At 38.8% G+C, this 23,229-nt stretch overlaps 1 protein-coding gene across 1 annotated transcript in view; it reads left to right on the forward strand.

The window, feature by feature from the left end:
• The first annotated feature begins 777 nt into the window (after positions 1-777).
• LOC132821089 (uncharacterized) overlaps positions 778-23,229 on the forward strand; it is a 49,378-nt gene continuing 26,926 nt past the window's right edge. Inside the window, exons 1-7 of the mRNA XM_060833608.1 lie at positions 778-1,142; positions 2,931-2,987; positions 9,048-9,085; positions 12,366-12,506; positions 15,492-15,554; positions 16,330-16,450; positions 19,280-19,372. Of these exons, the coding sequence (XP_060689591.1) occupies positions 1,002-1,142; positions 2,931-2,987; positions 9,048-9,085; positions 12,366-12,506; positions 15,492-15,554; positions 16,330-16,450; positions 19,280-19,372 (654 nt within the window). The 5' untranslated portion in view covers positions 778-1,001. The remainder of the gene's footprint in view (positions 1,143-2,930; positions 2,988-9,047; positions 9,086-12,365; positions 12,507-15,491; positions 15,555-16,329; positions 16,451-19,279; positions 19,373-23,229) is intronic.

Consider the following 23,229-nt stretch of genomic DNA (forward strand, 5'->3'; position numbering starts at 1 on the left):
GATGATCAAAAACTTTGTCAAATAGGTTTTATTGAGTATTTTAAAGGAAGAAGAGTGATAGACAAAGAAAGGTTTAGGTAAAGTACGCCAGAGCTGTGGGCCTAGGCATCTTAAGGCTTAGTCACCAATGAGATAAAATTTGGATATGTGCAAGAGGTCAGGGGTAGAGACATTACCACTGCACAATAGCCCTCTGAGTTGAACTCCCTCAAGTTTGGTTTTAACAGAAACTTTATCGAGAATAAAGTAAGCGGTTGAAGAAAATGGAGATTAAGTGATTTGTGAATGTGGTGTCTTCATGTGATCAAAACAATGTACTGTTCTGGAGGCTCAATACCAACTTGTACATTTTTTAACTTACTTATTAGATGCTTATGGAGTGTACACTGGCAGACACTACACTGTACCAATAAAGCCTTTTGGAGCATTAACCTTGGCCTCGCAATGACTAGTGAGTGTCTTCCCTCAATGCCAACGTATATATTTCCTAAAGAAGATATTCAGAGATATTATTATGCAACATCTTTTATTAAAACCCTCAAGGAGACCCTGCATTGCCTGAACATCATCAGCAAAATAGCCTAATAAAAACGTCTAAACAAAACAAAAACAAAGAATTGCGAATACTGGAACTCAGAAACAAATAAAAATGAAGGTCACTGGACCCGAAACGTTAATTCTGCTTTCTCTGCACAGATGCTGCTAGACCTGCTGGCATTCTTTCGCCAATTTGTGTTGTCAACGAAACCCCTTGCTACTCATGCCTTTACTCGCACTTTCATGTGTAAATTTTTGACCGGGTAAATGCGGATATGTGACCTTCCCCTTTAATGACAGCAGTCGGTGCAGGTCCAGGAAATCTGCGGGAGCGGAAAACCCGGGGCGGATCGATTGGGGCGATCATTCCGTGCGGGAGCTGCGGACACATCGCAGCTTGACCGTCCCGGCTCCGCTCGCACATCGCTGGCAATCTGCTTCCTTTTGTCTCCCCCTGTGCGGCCATGGAGTTGGCTTGGTTGCTGCTCCTGCTGGTTGTGTTCTATGTTGCATTTCTTTACCGTTTCACCGGCGCTTGGACAAAGGCTGTGGTTCGGGAGAAGGGGAAAGCGGATTGCTCGCTCCAGTATGGGCTGAAGGACATGGTAAGTGACCCGAGTCTAGCCGCTTTGGGCCAAGACAAATATCCCAACTGAGTGTGACTGGCCAATCCCTACATTCACTTCTTGCGTGCTTGTAATTCTTTTTCCTCTCCCTGTAGATTTTTCAACTTTTGCCGTTTCCACAGTATGCATTATTTCTACAATCGTCTCCCTTTTTATTTATCCCGCCCAACCTCCAAGTGTCCTTTCTCCTTTGCAGGGTTCAGTTTTTCTTGCTAGGACATATTCAAATGTCAACATCTCCTCCCCCTCCAGTGCATACACACGAAACTATAAAAATAGATAACCACACAAGCCGGTTAGGTTTCATTTCTTGTTGCTGTCTCATAAATTATGAGGTTTGTAGAATTAGGTGAATAAACGTTGCTAAGACAATCAAAATGAACCAAAGTCAATAACAGCGAGTGCTAGAAATAAGTGTGAAATCTTCATTGCCGATCCAAAAATGGGTCAAATTGATCCTATAATAAGGTACAATATCTGGTTCAGTTTGACTCCACTGGCAATTTCACACACATTTCCGCACTTGAACATAAATCAAGTCGTTTCTCCTGTTGAATTTGATTCTGAATATCCTTTAATAGTTTACATAGTGATGACTTCATAAGTATTAAATGAAACAACATTAGATTCCTGATGAAGGGCTTATGCCCGAAACGTCGAATTTCCTATTCCTTGGATGCTGCCTGACCTGCTGTGCTTTAACCAGCAACACATTTTCAGCTCTGATCTCCAGCATCTGCAGACCTCATTTTTTACACTCACACAACTTCTGTTAAGGAGTCCTCGTGCAGCCTGGCTGCTTTATTGAGTCCATCAAAAACAAAGAAAATCCTTCCCATAGGCCAGAATCTGACAGAAATCAGATTTGACCATTTAAAAAAAAACCAACAGAACTGAGAATGCATGAAATCCAAAACAAAAACAGAAATTGAAGGAAAAGCTCAATAGGTCTCAAGAAGGGTCACTGCAAGTGAAAGGTTTACTTTGATTTCTCTCCAGAGATGCTGCCAGACCTGCTGAGTTTTCCAATATGTATTGTTGAACAGAAAACCTTCCTTTCTGCTCCAGTGGACTTGTCCCATTTCTCTTCTAGCTATTCCTTCATTGCTAGTTACATCCTCGTGAATTTGACCTGCACTTCTCTGTTGCTTTTATACATTTTCTAGAATGAGGTGCCCAAAACTACTGCAATTACAAATTAAGATAATGTACACGTTTGAACTGAATTCTAGTGCAAACTGAGAATTCTGTTTGTCTTTTAAAGCTTTAACTGTTTTTCCTGCCAAATATTTTTGATTCCCGTCTGCTACTAAGGCATGCTAACTTTTTCAACTTTATTTGAAGTTACATTTCTTTCAGTTTTTTTATAACATTAGATTAGATATGACAGTGTAGATAAGGTACAGAACAAGTTGCTTACCAGTTGACAAACTATGTAGTTTATTCTATGAGGGATAATGATGTACTCCGACTGATTGATTGCCAAATGGATGCATGCCAATAAAAAGGAACTAGGCCAAAAGTGAGTGATTCAAAGTTCAGTCAGTGGTTATATTCAATTTAATAAAAATTCAACAGAATGACTCAAAACACAAAAAAGCGATACAATTATCCTGTTTCTTCTTGGGTGGAATTGATTAGAAGTTGATTTTTACTAAGTAATTCTTTTGTGATCCAACAGTCATTCATTGATCATCTTATGAATTAAGTAGAAAGAAGAAATAAACGTTTAAAGCTATTAAATGGTATTTTCGTACTATTTTACAGCCAGCAATACGTCTGTCTGGCCTTTCATTGAAAATAATGGCACATCTGTCAAACACGGTAAGTGAATATCTTGGAATTCATGATTTGGAGATGCCGATGTTGGAATGGGGTGGACAAAGTTAAAAATCACTCAACGTCAGGTTATAGTCCAGCAGGTTTATTTGGAAGCACTAGCTTTTGGAGCACTGCACCTTTATCAGGTGGCTCTGCTGATGAAGGAGCAGCACTCTGAAAGCTAGTCCGTCCAAATAAACCTGTTGAACTATAACCTAGTGTTGTGTGATTTTTAATTTTGGAATTGATCTTTGAAAGAAATGATTATTCAAGATGAACTTTGTACCTTTACTTTTCTGGCCATGTGACTATTGTGGAACAAGAAAGATTTGTTTCTGAAAGCATTATTGATTTTTATGCTTATTCTTGTATTTATGTAGGGGAGTTAAAAATGTGATAATAATCTCTTCAGTGAAACATCAGACAAACCTGCATTTTCAGTTATCGGTAACTCTAAATATACAGTAAAGGTGTGAGGATATAATAGTTCCAAAGATGCACTGTCCTGATGCACTTTGTCACAGAACAGTTTTCCCATTTTTCTATCTAGAGAGTTATTAATAATATCAACAGCAGTGATGCATTTTCCAAAAGAAAAGGAGAAAGATTGTCTGCAGAAAAGGATTTTGGATTGGTGTAAGGCTGATTTTATTAAAGTAAGGTGGGATCTGGCCAAAATAGATTGGGAACAGCTACATGAGGATAATTATAGCAGAACTGTGGAAGGTGTTCAAAAAGGTACAGGGCCGACAAGTTTCCTTTCGAGTGAAAGTTTGGAGCAACAAGCCCAGAGAGCCATGGATGTCTAGGAATATTCAGGACTGGATAAAAAGAAACAGAGAGGTGTACAACAGATACAAAGAGACCAAAACTATGGAGGCTGTAGAGCGTGTAAGAAGTGCTGCGGTGGATCTCAAATAAACCAATTAGAAGAGCAAAGGAGAGACAAGAGAGCACACTGGCAGACAACATTAGGGAGAATCCCAAGCTGTTCTTGAAATATATCAAAGGAAGGAGAATAACCAGGGGAAGAGTACTGGCACTGAGGGGCCAATAGGTGTGTGAAGTTGGACAACATTGGTAGAATATTGAATCATAGAATTTTACAACACAGAAGGAGGCCATTTGACCCTTCGTGTCTGTACTGGGTCCCCAAAGTGCAACCCACCTAGTCCCATTCTCCAGTCCATCTCCATAGGCCTTGAAAGTCATCACCTTCAAATATATATCCAACTCTTTTTTTTGAAACCGCCTTCACTAGACTCTCAGGCAGTGCAGTCCAAATCCTTATAACTCTGAGTAAAGAGTTATCTCATCTCACTCCCAGCTCTCCTGCTGATAATCTCGAAATTGTGACCCCTGGTTACTAATTTACCAACTAGTGGAAACAGAATATCCTTCGTTACCCTGTCAAAATTGTTCATAAATGTGAACATCTCAGTAAGATCACTTCTTGATCTTCTCAACAACCTTCCTTTAAATTAGTTGCCCAGAACTGAACACACTACTCCAAATGTGCCAATGATTTGGAGAAATGTAGCATCACTTCCTTATGGGGTATGCCTCTATTTATAAACCTAAGGATCCTACAAGCTTCCTTAACAACTGTTTCAATTTGCTTGGTTATCTTCAGAGAATTTTACACTTGAAATAGTCCCTTGGTTCCTGTTCTTCCCTTAAAATTATACCACTGAATCTATATTATCTCCCCATGACTGGTCTACCAAAATACATTAACACTCACATTTCACTGCATTGAATTTCATTTGCTAGGGGTCTGGTCCATTTGGCTAACTTGTCAATATCTCTCAGAATTCATTTGGTATCATCCACAATTAAGTATTCTCCCTAGCTTATTATCAAAATTTAGAGATTTTGCCCTCAACACCCATAGAGCCATAGAGATGTACAACATGGAAACAGACCCTTCAGTCCAACCTGTCCACGCCGACCAGATATCCCAGCCCCAATCTAGTCCCACCTGCCAGCACCCGGCCCATATCCCTCCGAACCCTTCCTCTTCATATACCCACCCAAATGCCTCTTAAATGTGGTAATTGTACCAGCCTCCACCATATCCTCTGGCAGCTCATTCCATACACATACCACCCTCTGCATGAAAAAGTTGCCCCTTAGGTCTCTTTTGTATCTTTCCCCTCTCACCCTAAACCTATGCCCTCTAGTTCTGGACTCGCCAATCCCAGGGAAAATACTTTGTCTATTTATCCTATCCATGCCCCTCATAATTTTGTAAACCTCTATAAGGTCACCCCTCACCCTCTGACACTTCAGGGAAAACAGCCGCAGCCTAAGACCATAAGACATAGGAGTGGAAGTAAGGCCATTCGGCCCATCGAGTCCACTCCGCCATTCAATCATGGCTGATGGGCATTTCAACTCCACTTACCAGCGTTCTCCCCGTAGCCCTTAATTCCTCGAGACAACAAGAATCTATCAATCTCTGCCTTGAAGACATTTAGCGTCCCGGCCTCCACTGCACTCTGTGGCAATGAATTCCACAGGCTCACCGCCCTCTGGCTGAAGAAATGTCTCCGCATTTCTGTTCTGAATTGACCCCCTCTCATTCTAAGGCGGTGTCCATGGGTCCTAGTTTCCTCGCCTAACGGAAAAAAATTCCTAGCGTCCACTCTTTCCAAGCCATGTATTATCTTGTACGTCTCTATTAAGTCTCCCCTTAATCTTCTAAACTCCAATGAATACAATCCCAGGATCCTCAGCCGTTCCTTATATGTTAGACCTGCCATTCCAGGGATCATCCGTGTGAATCTCCGCTGGACACGAGCCTGTTAAACCTCTCCCTGTAGCTCAAATCCTCCAACCCTGGCAACATCCTTGTAAATCTTTTCTGAACCCTTTCAAGTTTCGCAATATCTTTCCGATAGGAAGGAGACCAGAATTGCATGCGAGATTCCAACAGTGGCCTAACCAATGTCCTGTACAGCGGCAACATGACCTCCCAACTCCTGTACTCAATACTCTGATCAACAAAGGAAAGCATACCAAATGCCTTCTTTACTATCCTATCTACCAGCGACTCCACTTTCAAGGAGCTATGAACCTGCACTCCAAGGTCTCTTTGTTCAGCAACACTCCCTAGGACCTTACCATTAAGTGTATAAGTCCTGCGAAGATTTGCTTTCCCAAAATGCAGCATCTCGCAGTTATCTAAATTAAACTTCTTTTGCCACTTGGCCCATCTGGTCCACAGCCTGTTGTAATAAATCAGAAAAAGCAAGGATCCAAACGCTGATCTCTGGGGAATATCATTTTCAACTCAATTCCATTTTGAGAAATGCCCATCTATACTTATCTGCTGTTTCCTATCTTTTGGCCAATTCTAATTTATGCTGCTGTGGACCTATAAATCACAAACATTTCTAACTTGCTAACCAACCTGCAATGTGCATGAGTATTTGACATCTTTCATTACTCGGGAAAAGGAAGATGTAATTATAGACTTTGAAAAGATGGCCTATAAAGTTCTTGAGCATACTGATCTTAGAAGCGAGGAGGTATTAGAGGCTTGTATGTATTCATAAGGGGACAAATTCCCAGGTCCAGATGAGTTGCATCCACGACTGTTGTAGTAGACGAAGGAGGAAATGTAGGGGCCGCAGGCATGGTGCCAGAGTACTGGAGAAGAGCTAATGTAGTTCCACTTTACAAGAAGGGTTGTAGAGAGAGACCAGAAAACTGTAGACTGGTGACTGTAACATCGGTCGTGGAGAAACTATTGGTGGAAATAATGAAGGAGAAAATTAATCTCCATTTAGAGAAGCAAGGTTTAAGCTGGAGTAGTCAACAGGACATTGTTTGAGGCAGATCGTGCCTAACAAATCTAGTGGAATTTTTTGAGGAGGTGACATATGTTTAGATGAGGGTGGGGCAGTTAATGTAGGTTTTAAGATTCAGCAAGGCATTTGACAAGGTCCCACATGGGAAACTTGTCAAGACAACAGAAGCTCATGGGATCCAGGATAACTTGGCAAGTTCAATCCAAAATTGGCTCAAAAGTGGTAGAACATTGAGGCTGTTGATAGAAGGCTGGTTAAGTGACTGGAGCCTGGTGAGTAGTGTAATACCACAGAGATCAGTGGTGGGTCTATTATTGTTTGTGATTTTCATGAATGATGTAGATGAGAATGTAGGGATGGTGATAAATATGTTTGAATGACACAAAGATTGGCCACATGGTTGACAATGAGGAGGAAGGTGTTAGTTACAGTAAGATATAAATGGATCAGGCAGATGGGTAGGTCAATGGCAGGTAGAATTTAAGCCTGATGAATATAAGGTGATACACTTTGGAAGAAAAAAACCAAACAAGGGAGTACTCAACGAATTATAAGACACTAGGAAGCTCAGGGGATCTTCGGATGCTTGTCCCCAGATTCTTGAAGATGGCAGGACGGGTTAATAGCGTAATTAAGGCATACAGTGTGCTTGTTTTTAGTAGCCTTTATTGATAAGAACAGGGAGGTCATGTTGGGGCTGTACAAAACTTTGCGTAGGCTACAGCTGGATTACTGTATGCATTTCTGGTCACCACACTATAGGAAGCATGTGATTGCATTGGAGGGTGTGCAAAAAGGGATTGACCAAGATATTGAAGACATTACATGACATAGGACCTAACTAAGGCTTTGTATAGCTGAAGGGTGACCTATATCCTTGTATTCTAGTCCTGTTGATCTCAAGGCCAGTATTCCATTAGAATTTCAACTTTCTTTTTTCTCTATAGGAATTCCTTGAGGTGGATTCTGAGCCCACTATACCAATCACTGTAATTTTCCTTATTCAAGTCCTTTGGATATTGCATAAATAGTACGTAATTATTGAACTACAGCTTCTGATTAAGGACAAATTTTGAACTGTAGATACTTTAACCCAAGACCTCAACAAAAAAGAAAGTGCTCTCAACTCTCCAGTCTGCAGTACATTTGAAGCCAGATTTAGCGGTAAAAAGATATGAATTAAAGCAATTAAACTACCTATTACTTATACGTCTATAATCTAGATTAAACAACTCTTCTGTAAAGTGCCATTTCCAGTTTAAAGTAAATCAAACTGGATTGAGCAGCTTTTGAAACCCAATCACAGTTCTTGCTTCAAATTAATGTGATATTTTGTATTTGTCCTTCTGACTGGTCAAAGAAAAGCAAGCAGGTGGTTCTGAGTCTTAGATCTTTGAGAGCTGCACCTGTTGTGACAATGATTAAACAATTAGAGTAAAATTAAATTCTGCCATCAAAAAATAATTTCAGATGTGCTTTCTTAAGTGGCAAGGTGGTTTTGACTGTGCTTTCTGCAATATATATGTTAAACAAGAGAGATGGATCACTAGGCAGGTTTGTATTCCCTCCTGTAACTACCTCCAGAGCAAGCAGCTAACAAAATTTAGTCTTATTCTTTCAGTTTTGTTTTAGGGCAGACTTGTTGAGAAATAAGAACTGCAACATAATAACATACCAGTTGGGATTTTTTTCCTCTGACAGTAGTTGAAGTCGTTGTAAACTAGCAAACATTCGAGTGTGATTTTCTCATTTTCTAGTTTATTTCATTTTAAGACAATTAAAATAACATTTCTTAAAACATAGTCCATTTACATTATAGGATAATGTCTGATACTAGCTTTCCCTTAAACTATCCCCTATTTTGCATCAGACAACTGCTTTCAAGGTATGAGCATTGTTGCAGGAGCACTATAAGGTAATAAACATACTTTTTCCACATTGGTCATGTGTTAAATTACTTTCAGGTGAGGCTTTGTTGCACTGTTAATGAATAGTATCTTTATGGAGTGGTTTGCTGTTCTTTGTCATAAAAAATAATAACCTTGTTTGAGTAGATGTTATTGTAGTAGTCCGCCCAGTATCTGTGTGGTGGTTGTCACACTGTATTAAGCAAACGCACCTAAACCATGGGTGTTTCATCCAAAAGTGCTTGTTTACATTTGATTTCCTTTTAAAAACAAACTTCAACCTTGTGTGAATGAAGCTATTTATCATTGCTGTAATCTGGTATTTTATGGTTATTTTTCAGATCTTTGGACAGCTGATTTTAATTCCACTGATCATGAGGTATAGTATTTGCAAATGTTTTAATTCTTCAGTAAGAATGAAATCACGTGAAATTATAAGGTCTAATCACTGAGATCACTGAAATTTGGCTAGAATTCACTGTGCCGGCATATGATGTCATCTGCTGTTCCTTTGGCTCGCCCTTGCTCATTTTAATTAACTTTTCACCATCAGTTATTGTAAGTGGGATATCAAAAAAGTGCAGTATAGGGCACTTCAGACCTGCTTGAATATGCTAAGCAATTGTGTGTTTCCTTAAGCAACTAAATTTAAGAACTGTTAATGCACACATAGGAGCAGAGCAGGTGATTCAGCCCCTCAAGCCTGTTCTATGACTTTGGATCATGCTGATCATCTACGCAATATCATATTCCCATAACATTCCTATATTTCCTGATCCTATTGCCTTGACTTAATTAAATGACTGAGATTCTATAGCCCTGTAGAGACTTGCAAATGTTTGGGACCCTCAGGTGAAGAAGTACCTTCTCATCTCCATCTCAAGTGGCTTGCCTTTTATTGAAACAGTGTCTCCTAATTCTAGATCTCACAGCTGGGGATCAATTGAAAAATTGTTGGTTTCTATGAGATTGCCACTCATTCTTCTGAACACAACAGAATTCAGGCCCAATCTCCTCTCTGTCATTCCTGTCAGACAGTCCATAATTCCAGGAATCAATCTGGTGAACCTCCACTGCATTCCCTCTCTGGAAGGTCCATTGTTTCTTGACAAGGGACTAGAACTGCACACAATACTGCAGAGGCTGACCCTCCAGTGTTCCTTAAATTAAAGCAAGAATCCTCTGTTCTGTACTCAAATTGAATGATATGGAGATGCCGGTGTTGGACTGGGATGTACAAAGTTAAAAAAATCACACAACACCAGGTGACAGTCCAACAGGTTTAATTGGAAGCACTAGCTTTCGGAGCACTGCTCCTTCATCAGGTGGTTGAATGAAGTATCAAGTCACAAAGCTAAATAGAGGGAAGGCAAGAGTAGATTGAGAGAGAAAAGTATCGGAAGTAAAAGTTTTAAAAATTTATTTTTCCAGACTATATAACAGTAAGTAAAACTGGAAAGAGTGCAGTACGCTCGTGTAGAAGTTAATTTTTACTGCCAGAGAGATTGTTTAGCAGTAGCTAAGTCTTATCATGCTATTAAAAAAGAGTAATTAAACTGACATGGATACGCTAAACTGTCTGTGGGTGAGTTTAAGTTTCTTATAACCTGCTCCGATTCAGTGTGTTTGCTTGGTGAGCTTTTAGCAAAGTACCAGTTTTGGGAAGGTCATGTTGGATCAGGACATCTCGGAAAGCACCTTCTGGACCTTTGCATTTTAACTAGAGATCTATCCATAACTGATAAGCTGAGTTCTCAGGAACATCAGATGTTCAACTCCTTGTTAAGATTTTACTTTACGTATTCGTATACACATATCATAGGTATAATGATACACTGCTGGAGCAGGTTGGACTTGAACCCAGGTCTCCTGGCCCAGAGGTAGAGACACTGCACCATTAAGAGAAGAAAAGACTTGCCATGTATTGGTCAGGAATTGAAAGTCAGGCCCCATGCATGGTAGGTGAGAACCCTACCACTATTACAAGCCAGCTTCATGTTCAATATGTTGGAATGATGATCATTAATAGATTTATTGGCTGGATGCAATGATAATTAAGTACCAGCTTTGTTGGTCTCGTTGTTACTTTGACAATCAAACTAGGTCCATCATGTGTTTGCAGATCAAACAATTAACTGTGCCATCAGCTATACCAAAAATCAACATTAGTTGAATACATCCAAATGTTTTAGTTTTATAAAATCCTTTGTACAGGATAAAGGGCAATCTTAATACAATAACTGCATTAATGGTGCTACATGATGGCACAGTTTAAAAGAAGGCTGAGTTTGCTGACACCACCACATTGGCAAGTTAACAGGAGACCACAGTTTTCCAAACATATCATCTAAATGTGCCATGGAAACTATAATGAAGAGGTTACATCTTGTTTAGTCTTAAAGTGCCCCCATCAAAGTGAAATTGTGCTTATTAAAGTGCAACAATGATGAGCAGCAGCTGGTGTAATATGCAAAGACTAACGTGAAAATCTAGAAGTTGCTGACATTTATTCTGCATCCCCTACATGATACATTGCTAAGGTCCCTATGGGTGGAAAACTTAGAAATAATGTCATTTCATGTAAGCTTCCACTATGATTGCTGTAGGAAACATTTTAAAAAGCTGCACCTTCTTTGAATGGGGTAGCTAGATGTGAAATGGTTTGCTGAGTCAATATGAAATTAGTTTGTCTGGGCCTGAGAGACTGAGCAACCTTTCTCATCTTGAAAAACTGACTCTATATATTTATGTGATGCTGAATTTCTCCAATGTTTTCTTTTTAAAGTTTGATACTTCATCTTCTACATTAAGCTCCTGTATGAAACAATCTTCATTTCATTCCCTGTAAAATGATTAAGAAGTGCAGGATAATCAGTACTTTAATCTCCTGGTTTGCTGTCAATGAGAATTATTCAATATGACTGGCTGCTTGACGTCAGTGTTATTAGGTGCTCGAGATTTTGGGAGTGGATTATTTGAGCTGAATTGAAGTTGGCGATGATTAAATCCGAGCCACAGAAATTGTGAGACCTTTTTGTGTCTCTTTCCTTGAGATCAGCGATGAGTGCCATTGGTTCACTGCACAGCTAGATGGTTAAAGTAATTGCACCTCTGCTGGCCTGATTTGTTGTGTACTAACTCCCGTCCCTGCCATCTCCACCTTGACATTCAAGAAATAGTGGAAAGATCATCTAGTATATTTTGGCGTTAATTTTGATGATGTCTATTCAGCTGCTGGGAGTCTGAAGGATCAAGATTGGGCCCATCCTGTGGTTTTAGTAGTCATTCACACTCGCCTCTTTCTTTGAGTAAACTTCTCTTGAGTTAGGATTCTATTCAGGCCTTAGCATTCTGTTTATACTGAGTGTCCAAAGTAGATTTAATGTTGATGCAACTGACCTAATTTACATTTGCAACCTAGATTCAGAAACTTAATGCTGCTTAGTTGTATTTGAAAGCAACTAAATTTGAACAAGGAACTTGAGAAAAGCCTTGTGTTAGACAAAGTGAGTGATAGTACTTCTGAGAGCAATCACTTGGCTCAACGACTCTGTTGAAAATGACCTTTGGATGCTAGCCAAGAGAGAGAAAGGGGGGAAATACAAGAATTGAACAGCAATTTAACGTCAATTTAAAAAGAAATGTGCTCCTGTTTCTAGGATAACCAATCTTACCTTGTTGCGGCACCTAGTTATTCCAGAAGACCCGGTGTTCATTCCTATTGTTGTTCCTGATGGAAACAGTGAACCACCAAGAGATAGAACAAGTGACAGTATTCTAAATGAAGTTCTACAATTGAGGTGGGTATTCAGGGCTGGGTAAGGTTTAGCCACAAACGTTTTCAATTGTTGTTTTGTTTCTAAAGTGATGTGCATATTTAAAAACCTTAAACCAGAAATTACTAATTTTGATCATTTGCTTTTATTTTGAGACAGTTGCCAGAGAACCAGTGAATTTTAATGAATGAATTGCAAATTAAGTTTCTTACTAGAGTATTTCATGAATCATAATTGTACAATGCACATGTTTTTATAATCTACAATGCAATTTAAATTTGAATTGCTTGATAGTATAATTAAGTTGCAAAGAAGGGTAGCACTCTAATGCCTGGTTTATAAACCTAGTAAAGCAAGGGAATTACAAGTTCAATTTTCAGAAAATTTGAGTCTCTATTTTTAAATCTTTTTCAAAATAGTTTGCCTAATACTCCACGATGGATGAGATGCAAGTGATTAATGAGATAACTCAAACTTTATCACACACTACAAGCTATATTATTGCAAAGTCAGAAGTCATACAACACCAGGTTATAGTCCAATAGGTTTGTTTGAAATTACAAACTTTCAGGGTGTTGCTCCTTCGTCAGGTGAAGTTACTTGTGATTTGTGAAGCTCGTGATTTCAAATAAGCATGTTGGACTATAACCTGGTGTTGTGTGACTTCTGACATTATCCACCCCAGTCTGACACTGGCAGCTCCACATGAGATTAATGCAGGAACCAGTGTTGGAATTGGTAAAAGGTGCTGGCCTGAATCAAACTCTGCCTAGGTGTATACATCACATAAAATATGAGAAGGCAGCAGAGATTTCCTGTTGCTGTATCTGTCTTGCCACAGTCTTATAATTGATGTGACTATATGTCCAACATGATATCTCAATTCTATGCCCTCTTGTCAAAAAGGACACATTCTTGGTATATCCTTGTATTTCTGATCGTTAAACGTTATCTTATCATTTGTTAATTTTCTATATTTATTGATTTTTTTTTCCCTCACTTCTTTTGCATGCAGTTAATTTCCCTTTAGCAAGTCATGTAATCGGCATTTTCAGTATCTGTAACATGCATTGTATAGCAAAATCTTTCCTCACCCTTTTGTAAGCTTTTTAAAAATTTTCTCTTTTTGTCCTTCTCTGCCAAACAAATGTTAAACAAGGTACCTAATTTTCCTTTAATTTCATGAGTATTAACCTTCTCAAGTACTTGTGTACTAAATTAATCTTTATTAAATTACAGGCAAGCTATATCCATGTGATTACTGTCACCCATTATCTTAGTTAGCTTGTCAGAGTTTCTCTAGGATTTTGAGGCTAACTTCATAACCAGATTTTCCAGTCTCTAGATCATCCAGGATGGGACGCATAACTCTGCATGCATGTTGAGATACTGTGAATGTCCCGATGAACTGACCTAAGCTGGAAATGTCTTGGAAGTATGAATTTCTTGCAGGAAAATCCCATGTCTTCGGCCAACTGTAACATACTATCTGGTTAGTAGTGTGGGAAACGTTAGATTAGAATGTAGTCTAACTCTTGGGTAGCTACAGAACTGACATTGTCCTTGTCGCATTCACTGAGCCCACCCTAATTCCCTTTCAACTCCAGATTACAATACCCCCCAACCACACAGCTACATCCCTTGCTATAATAAAACAAAGAACTGAAGATGCAGAGATCTGACACAAAAACAGAAATTGGAGGGAAAAACAGTTTTCAACAAGAATTGCTGGTCTTGATGCCAATTCAGCTTTATTTCCAAGATCCTACCAGTCCTACTGGGTTTCTGTTTTTGTTACATTCCTGACCAGCCTCTTAACCTGACCCTGATTAACTCTTATTAGTTTCCTACTTGACCTGACTGCTCCCCCACCATCAAATAAATCTGAAGGAGTTTAATCGGACTCAAAGACCCTTGTCTACCCTACTCATCCAATCTACATTCACAAATCCACTCATACCTTCACACAAATGTTCAAACTTGCATTAGAGCAGGTAGACTTGTAAAAAAAAAAAGACCTATCCAGACCTACCCTTCCTAACACCACAATGCTGCATTGAGACCCTCCTATAAACGATTCCTCTGCATTTCTGAAGAAGCTGAGCTTTGAAGACTTGGCCTGAAATATAGAAATAGAAAATAGAATATGGGCCCAGAAACATTTGAATCTGCAGTCCAGCAATAATGGGTATTGTGTGGAGAGTCCAGGCCTATGTTTCTTTTAAACATGATGAACCAATGCAACACAGCAGATTCAACAAAACGTTGAACCACAATGTCAGAAAGAGGAAATTGTATTTAAATTTGTACAGTATTCTGATGAGACAAATTGCCATTTTCTCAGGAATAAAAATAAATACTGCCAGTGACTACATTTTTAGAAGTTTTTTTTAAAAAGCTATGAACCATGCTTTTGGGATCAGAAAGTTAGTAGTATTGGAGATTAAAGGACAATATTGATGCACAGGAGGCAGTCCAGGGAAGGTGCACAGACCTGATCAGTAGCCTTCAATATCATAATATATATTAAAGACATGGGACTTTCATTTCTGAAATTAATACCTAGATTATCACCATAATGGTAGAAATGGCCAATGGTTATAAGTCCCACTCCCAAGAAACTCCCATTTTGGCAGGTTTGGATTTCACACATGCATATCTTAGGATGTCGCTATCCATTTTAATGATTGACTGTCTCTCTTGAAGTGGAATTGTGTTAACCTTGTACAGATTAAACTTGGTAAGAGCAGGTTTGAACTTTGTGGATTCATTTGGTACTCCTTGAATCTGTTTCCAGGACACCGTTTGGTGGAGGTGATATGCCCTTTTTTTTGTCTACTTCCAGCAATTTCATAGCGTACAGTACTGTCAAAGTCATTGTAGTTATCAACGTACCTGTCAGAAACAATTGTCAAAAGGATCTGTCAGGGTATTTAAAAGTTCTAATTTTTTTTTAGTATAAGTTGATTTTAATTTGCTGAGTGACATCTTTATATATACAATTTGCAGTATGACTGAAGAGAGGCTTGGATTTAACTTCAACACTATCTCTGACTTTCTAGAAGGATACAAGTAAGTATGTAAACGTAAAATGCAATTTAATTATTTCCTTAATGTCTTTTTCCACTCCCACCAAAAAAAACCTTTTCATAGCTTAGTTTGGAAAAATCTTTTTTGTTCCATCAAGCTAGTGGATTTGTCGAACAAGTCCTGAGGAATTTGAAGTAGACTTGAGTGATTTGAAAATAAATGTTTTAATAACTGTGGCGATTTAGAATTAAAGCAATATTTAATAACTTTTGATTTTTCTTTCAAGGAAATGTTTGGGATTAACAGATGGTGTGGGAGAGGAAGCCCATTGTAGAACATTACATAAAACAGGCTCACTGAGTCAAAGAGCCTTTTCATGTTCTGGAGTTTGTTTTATTCTGTAACTGAAATCTGTATGTTATGTACTTTTATAAAATACCAATCTTTGGATGTTTTATTTCTAGTTCAGCAGCTAATGGATAAACTATATAAGACACCCTTATAAACGGATAGTAAGCTAGCACAGCTGAAATTCCAATTTTCATTCTATTGGCATGCAGTGTATTCACCCATGCAGTGAAGATGAAACTGTTTATTCCACCCCGTTAACAACATGACAATATTTTTAAACATTGTTGGCTACACCCCGTTGTCAGCAACATGTACTTTCCTTTTACTAGTATCAGGTAAAGAAGTAATATGTTGAGTAATTTGACTGTAATGTTTAGTATATTGTTCTTAGTTAATCAGTTGGTCTGTTCATTAACAATATGTTTAAATAAACCATTCTAACCCATTCAATTTTGCATTTATACAGATCAGGTAAGATAACTCCAACCCAAGTTGCTACGAATGTAATAAGTGCTCTAGAAGATGCTGATGAAGCAGTTATTCCATTGCGTGCTATTGTGCAATATGAGGGTCACCTAATAATGAAGGTTTGTAGCATACTGTACTTATCAAAAGTAATAGTAATCCTTCTTACATCCACTATGGAACCTTCAGTGTTTACTGAAGGTTTTAATGGTTAGACTGTGTGATGGACTTTTGAGTGATATGGATAAAAATGTAGTAGTAAAAACTGAAAGTGCTAGAGAAACTATGTGAGTCTGGAGGATACCTCTTTCTCTCCCCAACAATTCTGTTGTACCTGTTGAGCTTTCTAGTACTTTGGTTTTACTTTAAATACTGGTACTCTGAAGCATTTTTCTTTCATTTTATTAAACAACTTAGCATCTTGATTTTATCCATTTTACTCAATGATTGTCTCAGTACACACATGTATTTCTGTTGATGTAAAAAGCTGGACATTTTCATTGAAGAATTAATGGATCAAAATGATCGCTATACGTCTTGTCTGCAAATTTCTCTTGCATTGTTCACTGCACATCTGAATTTCTCTTCATTCTTCAGTCCCTGCATTATTCTTTCTATGTTCAGGATTTCTTTCCTTATCTCTGTCTTCTGCTTCTCACTTGGTTCCTGCTAGCGGAGTTTTCATAGATGTGAAAATTTTGCCTAAGCCTTGTTTAAAATGTTTGTTAAATTTATAAGTCCAACCAATCATGGTTGGCAAGATTGGCAAAAGACTGACATTGATAGAATAACACACCACCTAAGCCAGAACAAGCCTAAAAGTGCTCTTTCTAATGGCTATTCTCACTAATAAAGAGGTGCTGATTGTAGCAATCTCTTCTTATCCTTTAATGTAGCACAGTTAGGAATTGAATCTGTATCTCAGTTATATTTTGCTTTAAATTATTGCAGGTGCTGTGCATCCACTAATCACCCATTCTCCTCTCCACATACAACTTTTGTGTTCTTTCATTTTTCATTCTGTACTCCATTTCTTTAAAAAATATATATATGGTTTTAGAACACGATGGGTAAAAAGGGTGAGTAATTCAATAATTTGGTGTTCCAAATGGAAAAAACTCAGGAAATTGTAGGTACACAATTCATCATTTTACATGCTCACTGGAATTGGCACCCCTCCCGACTCTCAGAAATGCTATTTTTTTTTTTACTGTTGGGGTAAGAGATGGGCAAAATCGATTTCGGAGTTGGTTTTTATTTTGTGGGAGTGTAAAGCTAATCTGTGTGTACTTCACAGAACATACTTGATTGCAATTGTTGGTTGGGATAGAGTGGCAAACAATGATCACTTAATGGGGCCTGTACTAACAGTTATTTTGAAACAGATTAATAATAGATTGGCTGCAGAAAAGAATTACATCAACTTGATTGAAAAGAATAAGTCTTGTAAGAATTTAGCAGCAACTCTAATTTATCAGCACACGGTCAGGAATTCTTCTAATATGCTACTTGTAAGCTTGCCAAACGCTGTACAATGGTATACCTTTCAAAGCCAGAAGAAGAATAATTCCAAGTGAAATAAAGAGCTTTCTCTCGTACTTCACTGCAAGGATAAATACTGTAGCAAATTCTCCAGATCACACACTGTTCTACCTCACATGTTCCTGAGAACAATACCTGCTGTACTTTCAAATAGTAGTAACAAAAACAATTGCCTGAGATATTAGTTAAAAGCAAATGCACAATGTACAGCAGGTCAATATCTGATGTACAGTATAACATAATTAATGAATGTAAATGAAAATACTAGAAACCAATCCAACAGTCAGAGGGAAACATTGCATAAACAGGCTCTGTGCAATTGAATGCTAAGCTGCGTCGTGGTGATCTTTTAATGGACGTTTATTTCTGATTTACTCTCCCAGCAATTTATTTCTATGTAGCTATCCACTTTCTCTAATCTGTTCACCCTGTGCTTACCCACCTTTGGTGCAGCACCCTCCTTCCCCTGTCAGTGGATCCTATTACATTTAGTTTTCGCTCTATCCTTCATGTTACCATTTTATCTATGTGAATACATTTTTGTTATGGAGAATAATAAATATGTAATAAGTGATGCCTGAAAGCTACAGCACAGAGGGATTAGGGAGTCCTCACGCATGAATCACAAAAGGCTAGCATCTAAAATCAGCAGGTAACAGGGAAGGCAGATGGACTGTTGGCCTTCATTTCTAAGGGAATGGAATACAGTATAAAAGTAGGGACGCCTTGCTAAAATTATGCACAGCACTAGTAAGCTTGCATCTGGAAAACTGAACAGTTCTGGTCCCCTTACCTAAAGGAAAAATATGCTGGCATTGGAGGAAATCCAGAGAAGGTTTATGACATTAATTCGAGATATGAAGGTATTTTCTTATGAGGGGAGTTTAGTAGGTTTGGCTTCTACTCACTGGAGTTTAGAAGCATAAAACATATAAGATGCTTAGGGGACTTGTTAGATTCTCCCACAAGTGAATCAACCTCTTCTAAGACCAGAAGGCATAATCTCAGATTAAGGGGTCACCCATTTAAAACAGAAAAGGAGGAATTTCATTTCTGAGAATAGTGAATCTGTGGAGGCCTTCACTGCAGAAGGTTGTCAAGTGTATTCAATGGTGAGAAAATGTAGGTTTTTAATCGTTAAGGAAATCAAAGGTTATGGCGACAAGGAATGAACATGGATTTGTGGATTTTCAGACCATGATCTCATTGAATGGTGGAGCAGACACGATGGGCTGAATGGCCTACTTCTGCTTCAGTGTCATAGACTTTTGATCTTTGTTCATCAGCAATTCTTGTCTGATGCGTCACTGAAATTGGCAATGCCAGAAAAATGTTTGAAATGAAATAAGATTATGTCAGCCCAAGTATGCTTCTACATTTCAACACAGACTTTCTGTTCCTATGTGTAGATGGCAGAAGCCTCCACTGCTCGATATCAAGCTAATGAGCCTCTGTCCCCTCTGGATGGAATTCCTGTCTGCTTGAAGGAGGAAATAAAAGTAGTGAGTATAACACCATTTGAGTAGATTGATTGTGGCCTTCTCATGGAAAAAGGCTAATCAGTCCTGTTTGCCTATATTTGTAACATCAGTTCAGCCAGTCCCACTCCCCTGCCATTTCCTGATTTCCTACAGTTTCCCTTCTCCATTGAGTTACTTATCCAATTTTTGTTTCAAAGTCATGAGTGAATCACATTCTCCAGCTGTGCATTTCAGATCCTGACCGCTGGCATGTTTTCTTTGGTTCTTTTGCCACTAAATTAAGTCGGTGCGCTCTGATTCTTCAGCTAATGGAAAGAATTTCTCCCTTTCTTCTTTGTCTAAACAGATCGTGACTTGTGAACACCACTACAAAATGTCCTCATCTCCTCTTCAAGAAGCTCCAACTTCTCCAATCTGTCAACATAACTGAAGTTTATTTTTATTAATTTAATTCATGGGATGTAGGCATTGCTACCTAGGCCAGAATTTGTTGCCCATCCCTTGAGAAGGTGTGGCGAGCTGCCTTCTTGAACCTTTACGCTTTGGAAACTCTTTCTCTTCTCTGCCCTGTAGACTGGTGCTTTTTCAATATAATTAGGATAATTAAACTCCCTGATGGCCAAAAATCTCTAGTTTTTGCATCTCCCTGTCATTTTGTTGCAAATTTGTCCCTTTATATTTCTTACTAATTGTTGCCTATCGAATACAGTTAGTAATAGTGGGCGGCACGGTGGCACAGTGGTTAGCACTGCTGCCTCACAGCACCAGAGACCCGGGTTCAATTCCCGCCTCAGGCGACTGACTGTGTGGAGTTTGCACGTTCTCCCCGTGTCTGCGTGGGTTTCCTCCGGGTGCTCCGGTTTCCTCCCACAGTCACAAAGATGTGCGGGTCAGGTGAATTGGCCATGCCAAATTGCCCGTAGTGTTAGGTAGGGGGTAAATGTAAGGGTATGGGTTGCGCTTCGGCGGGTTGGTGTGGACTTGTTGGGCCGAAGGGCCTGTTTCCACACTGTAAGTAATCTAATCTAATCTAATTGTACCTCTTTTATCTAACCAAATAAATTTCCTGAACACATCCTTTCCAGGACTATATAATATCCAATCCTACACTTTTCTTTTTGAGCCAGATCTCCATTACCGCCGTGACATTATATCCTTCATGTCTACCAGTGTCTGCAGCTTACCAATTTTATTTATCATAGTCTGTGAGTTTTTGCACTGTAAAACCAATCTGGACCTTATTGATGCCTTATTTGCTATCACACGATCTGTTCTTCTCAGTCCCTTTTTCTGAACTTTGCTTCTCCTTTGTATTATTACACCTGATTCCTACCCTTATGGCTTGTAAGTTTACGGAAAGGAATTGACTGCATTAAAGATGCATGAGAATAAGATGCTGTTTATAATAAGAGTGAGACAGGAAAGAGAACCATTCATTTATGCAGTGTCTTTCACAATCACAGGATGTGCCGAAGTGCTTTGTGGTTTATTAAGCATTTTTTTTTAAACTTAGTCTCTGTAATGTAGAAAATGTAGTAGCCTGTTTGTGTATGGCAAGCACAAATAGCATTTTGATTGAGACCAGAAAATCCTTCTGAGCTTTTTGATTGAAGGATAAATATTGGCCAGGACACACTGCTAATCTTCTAAATAGTACCATCTGATCTTTTACATTTGCTCAAGAGAGCAGATGGAGCTGACATCAGTTTGATGTCTCATTTCAAAGCTAGCAGCTCCTAATAGTACAGCACTTCCTCAATACTACACCAGGATGCCTGTAATTTTGTGCTCATGTCCTAGAATGGGATTTGAATACATAGCCTTTTTAGCTCAGAAGTGAGGGTGCTACCAAGTAAAGCACAGCTGATGTAAAGGAAGGAAGACTTTATTTCACTTGTTCATGGGATATGCATGTTGCTACAATTCCACCATTTGTTGCCGCCTTATCTTTGGTTAGCTGCCTCTTTAAACTAATGCCACCCGTGTGTAGGGATACCCAGTGTTAATTCTCTCTAGCTGTTGGATAACACGAGTAGACATTTGAAGGGCAAGAGTCAGTCACATTGCTACGGATTTGGAGTCACACGTGGTCCAGAGCAGGTAAGGGCAGAAGATTTTCTTCCTGAAAGTATTGGGAGGCAGGTTAGAGGAGATTTTGGGTTGGGGGAGGGGGTCAGGAAGTAAATGCAAATGGGATAAGAGGGTGATCCTTGAGGAAATGAAATTACAATTTGTCCCTATATTTTGACATGAACAAAAATAGATTAGGTGTCGCCTGCAGAGCTGGGAACAGCATAAGTTTTTGAGTATGAGTAGATTAAGAGATGCAGCAAGTAAGATGGGGTGAACCATGGGGACATGACTGGTATCAGTCACTGCTGTGCCAGGTGGCTAATAACAGGCACAGGTTGGAAACAGTCTCCATTCTTAAGTCCGTTCACCAGTTGATTTGTGCACAAGTCAGAACACAGAGCAGGACGATATAAAATAGATGGTCATAAGTACATAGAAATGTTCACATGTTAATAATACACCACTGTAGGGGATTGCGTTTGTAAATATGAATGTTCGTAAGTCAAATGTTGGGAAATCATGGATAGTTATTGATGATGCCATCATTAGCTTTTGAAAGGGCTTCCTGTTGAGGTCAAAGCCTGACTGTGGCCAAAAACGGCTTTTCACCTTCTCCTTCTCCTTCCTTGGCCAACTTGCGCCCAACAACTTGCCGTGGTCACTTTTGGATTCCCAATTTTTTGAAACTGAGCTCAGAATTGGGGTTTAGACAAAATTGGCAAGAAACAGTCCAAGGAGACTGAAACTGATAATACTGAAAGAGCCAGTGAATAAATTGGCTATTGAGGCAGAAACAATAATAATATTTAAATGGGAGTGGGGCGTATAGCTGAAAAGAAGAACTGTGACATGATCTAGGGAATGGGATCACAGAATACACTGTCAGCACCGGCACAAGCACCAGGGGATTGAAAGACCTCTTTCTTTAATTTCTGTCATTCTATGAAAATTCTTTATTTATTATGCCTAAGCCTTATAGAGTAGTTTTAAAATATTGGCGCTTAATTTAGATGTGCCTCAAATACTGAGCCCACTGACCTTTGCATGATCTCTATTTGTTTCTGGCCCACTGATTTTGATGTGTACGATCCATGTACATAATGACTCAGTTTGATACCACCTGTTCCGAATTGGCACTGTCATGAAGTGATTTTGTTATTTTTGATCCTGAATAATTTAAAATATCAGAACAAATTAAGTTAATTCTTAATCTGACTGATGATTTTCTTTAATGCCTAAAAAGCCTTAAATTATATATTGAAAATCTATTTTGTTTTTAGTTTAGGTCTGCGTTTTATATTTTGGCAGTGTGTTCTTTGTCTAGTGGCAAATTTAGTATTTAATTTCCATTTGCTCTCAGACTGAGAGGTGCTTTCAATATTGCAGTAATTGCTCATTTGTAGTTGCTTTAAAATGATTATGGCAGGACTCCTCCTTAAACTTTAATAGTTTTTGTGTAGCTGACACTTTTAGATATTCGTAGGAAATTAACAGGCATTTGGATGTGCATGAAGGGAGAAAAGCAAAACTACAAGAACATATTTATTCCATGTTGATGTTATGATATGGAAAATTATTTCCAAAGGATGAGATATTTAGAAGTAAATTTTTTGTTTAATGGCATTTCAGGGTCTTGTTTGAAGTGAATGAAACATCTCACAAGAGAACCCAATCCTGGTGTTTAAGAGGATTTAGGGGCAGAAGGACTGTTCTAGGTTCAATTTGCAACCAGAGGTTAAGAGGCTGCTTTATTATAGAGGTATTGAGGTCACCGAGGTTGGCCTTGAGAGATGGTGGAACAGCAC

The sequence above is a fragment of the Hemiscyllium ocellatum genome, chromosome 12 (assembly GCF_020745735.1).
Source record: "Hemiscyllium ocellatum isolate sHemOce1 chromosome 12, sHemOce1.pat.X.cur, whole genome shotgun sequence".
Classification (NCBI taxonomy): Eukaryota; Metazoa; Chordata; class Chondrichthyes; order Orectolobiformes; family Hemiscylliidae; genus Hemiscyllium; species Hemiscyllium ocellatum.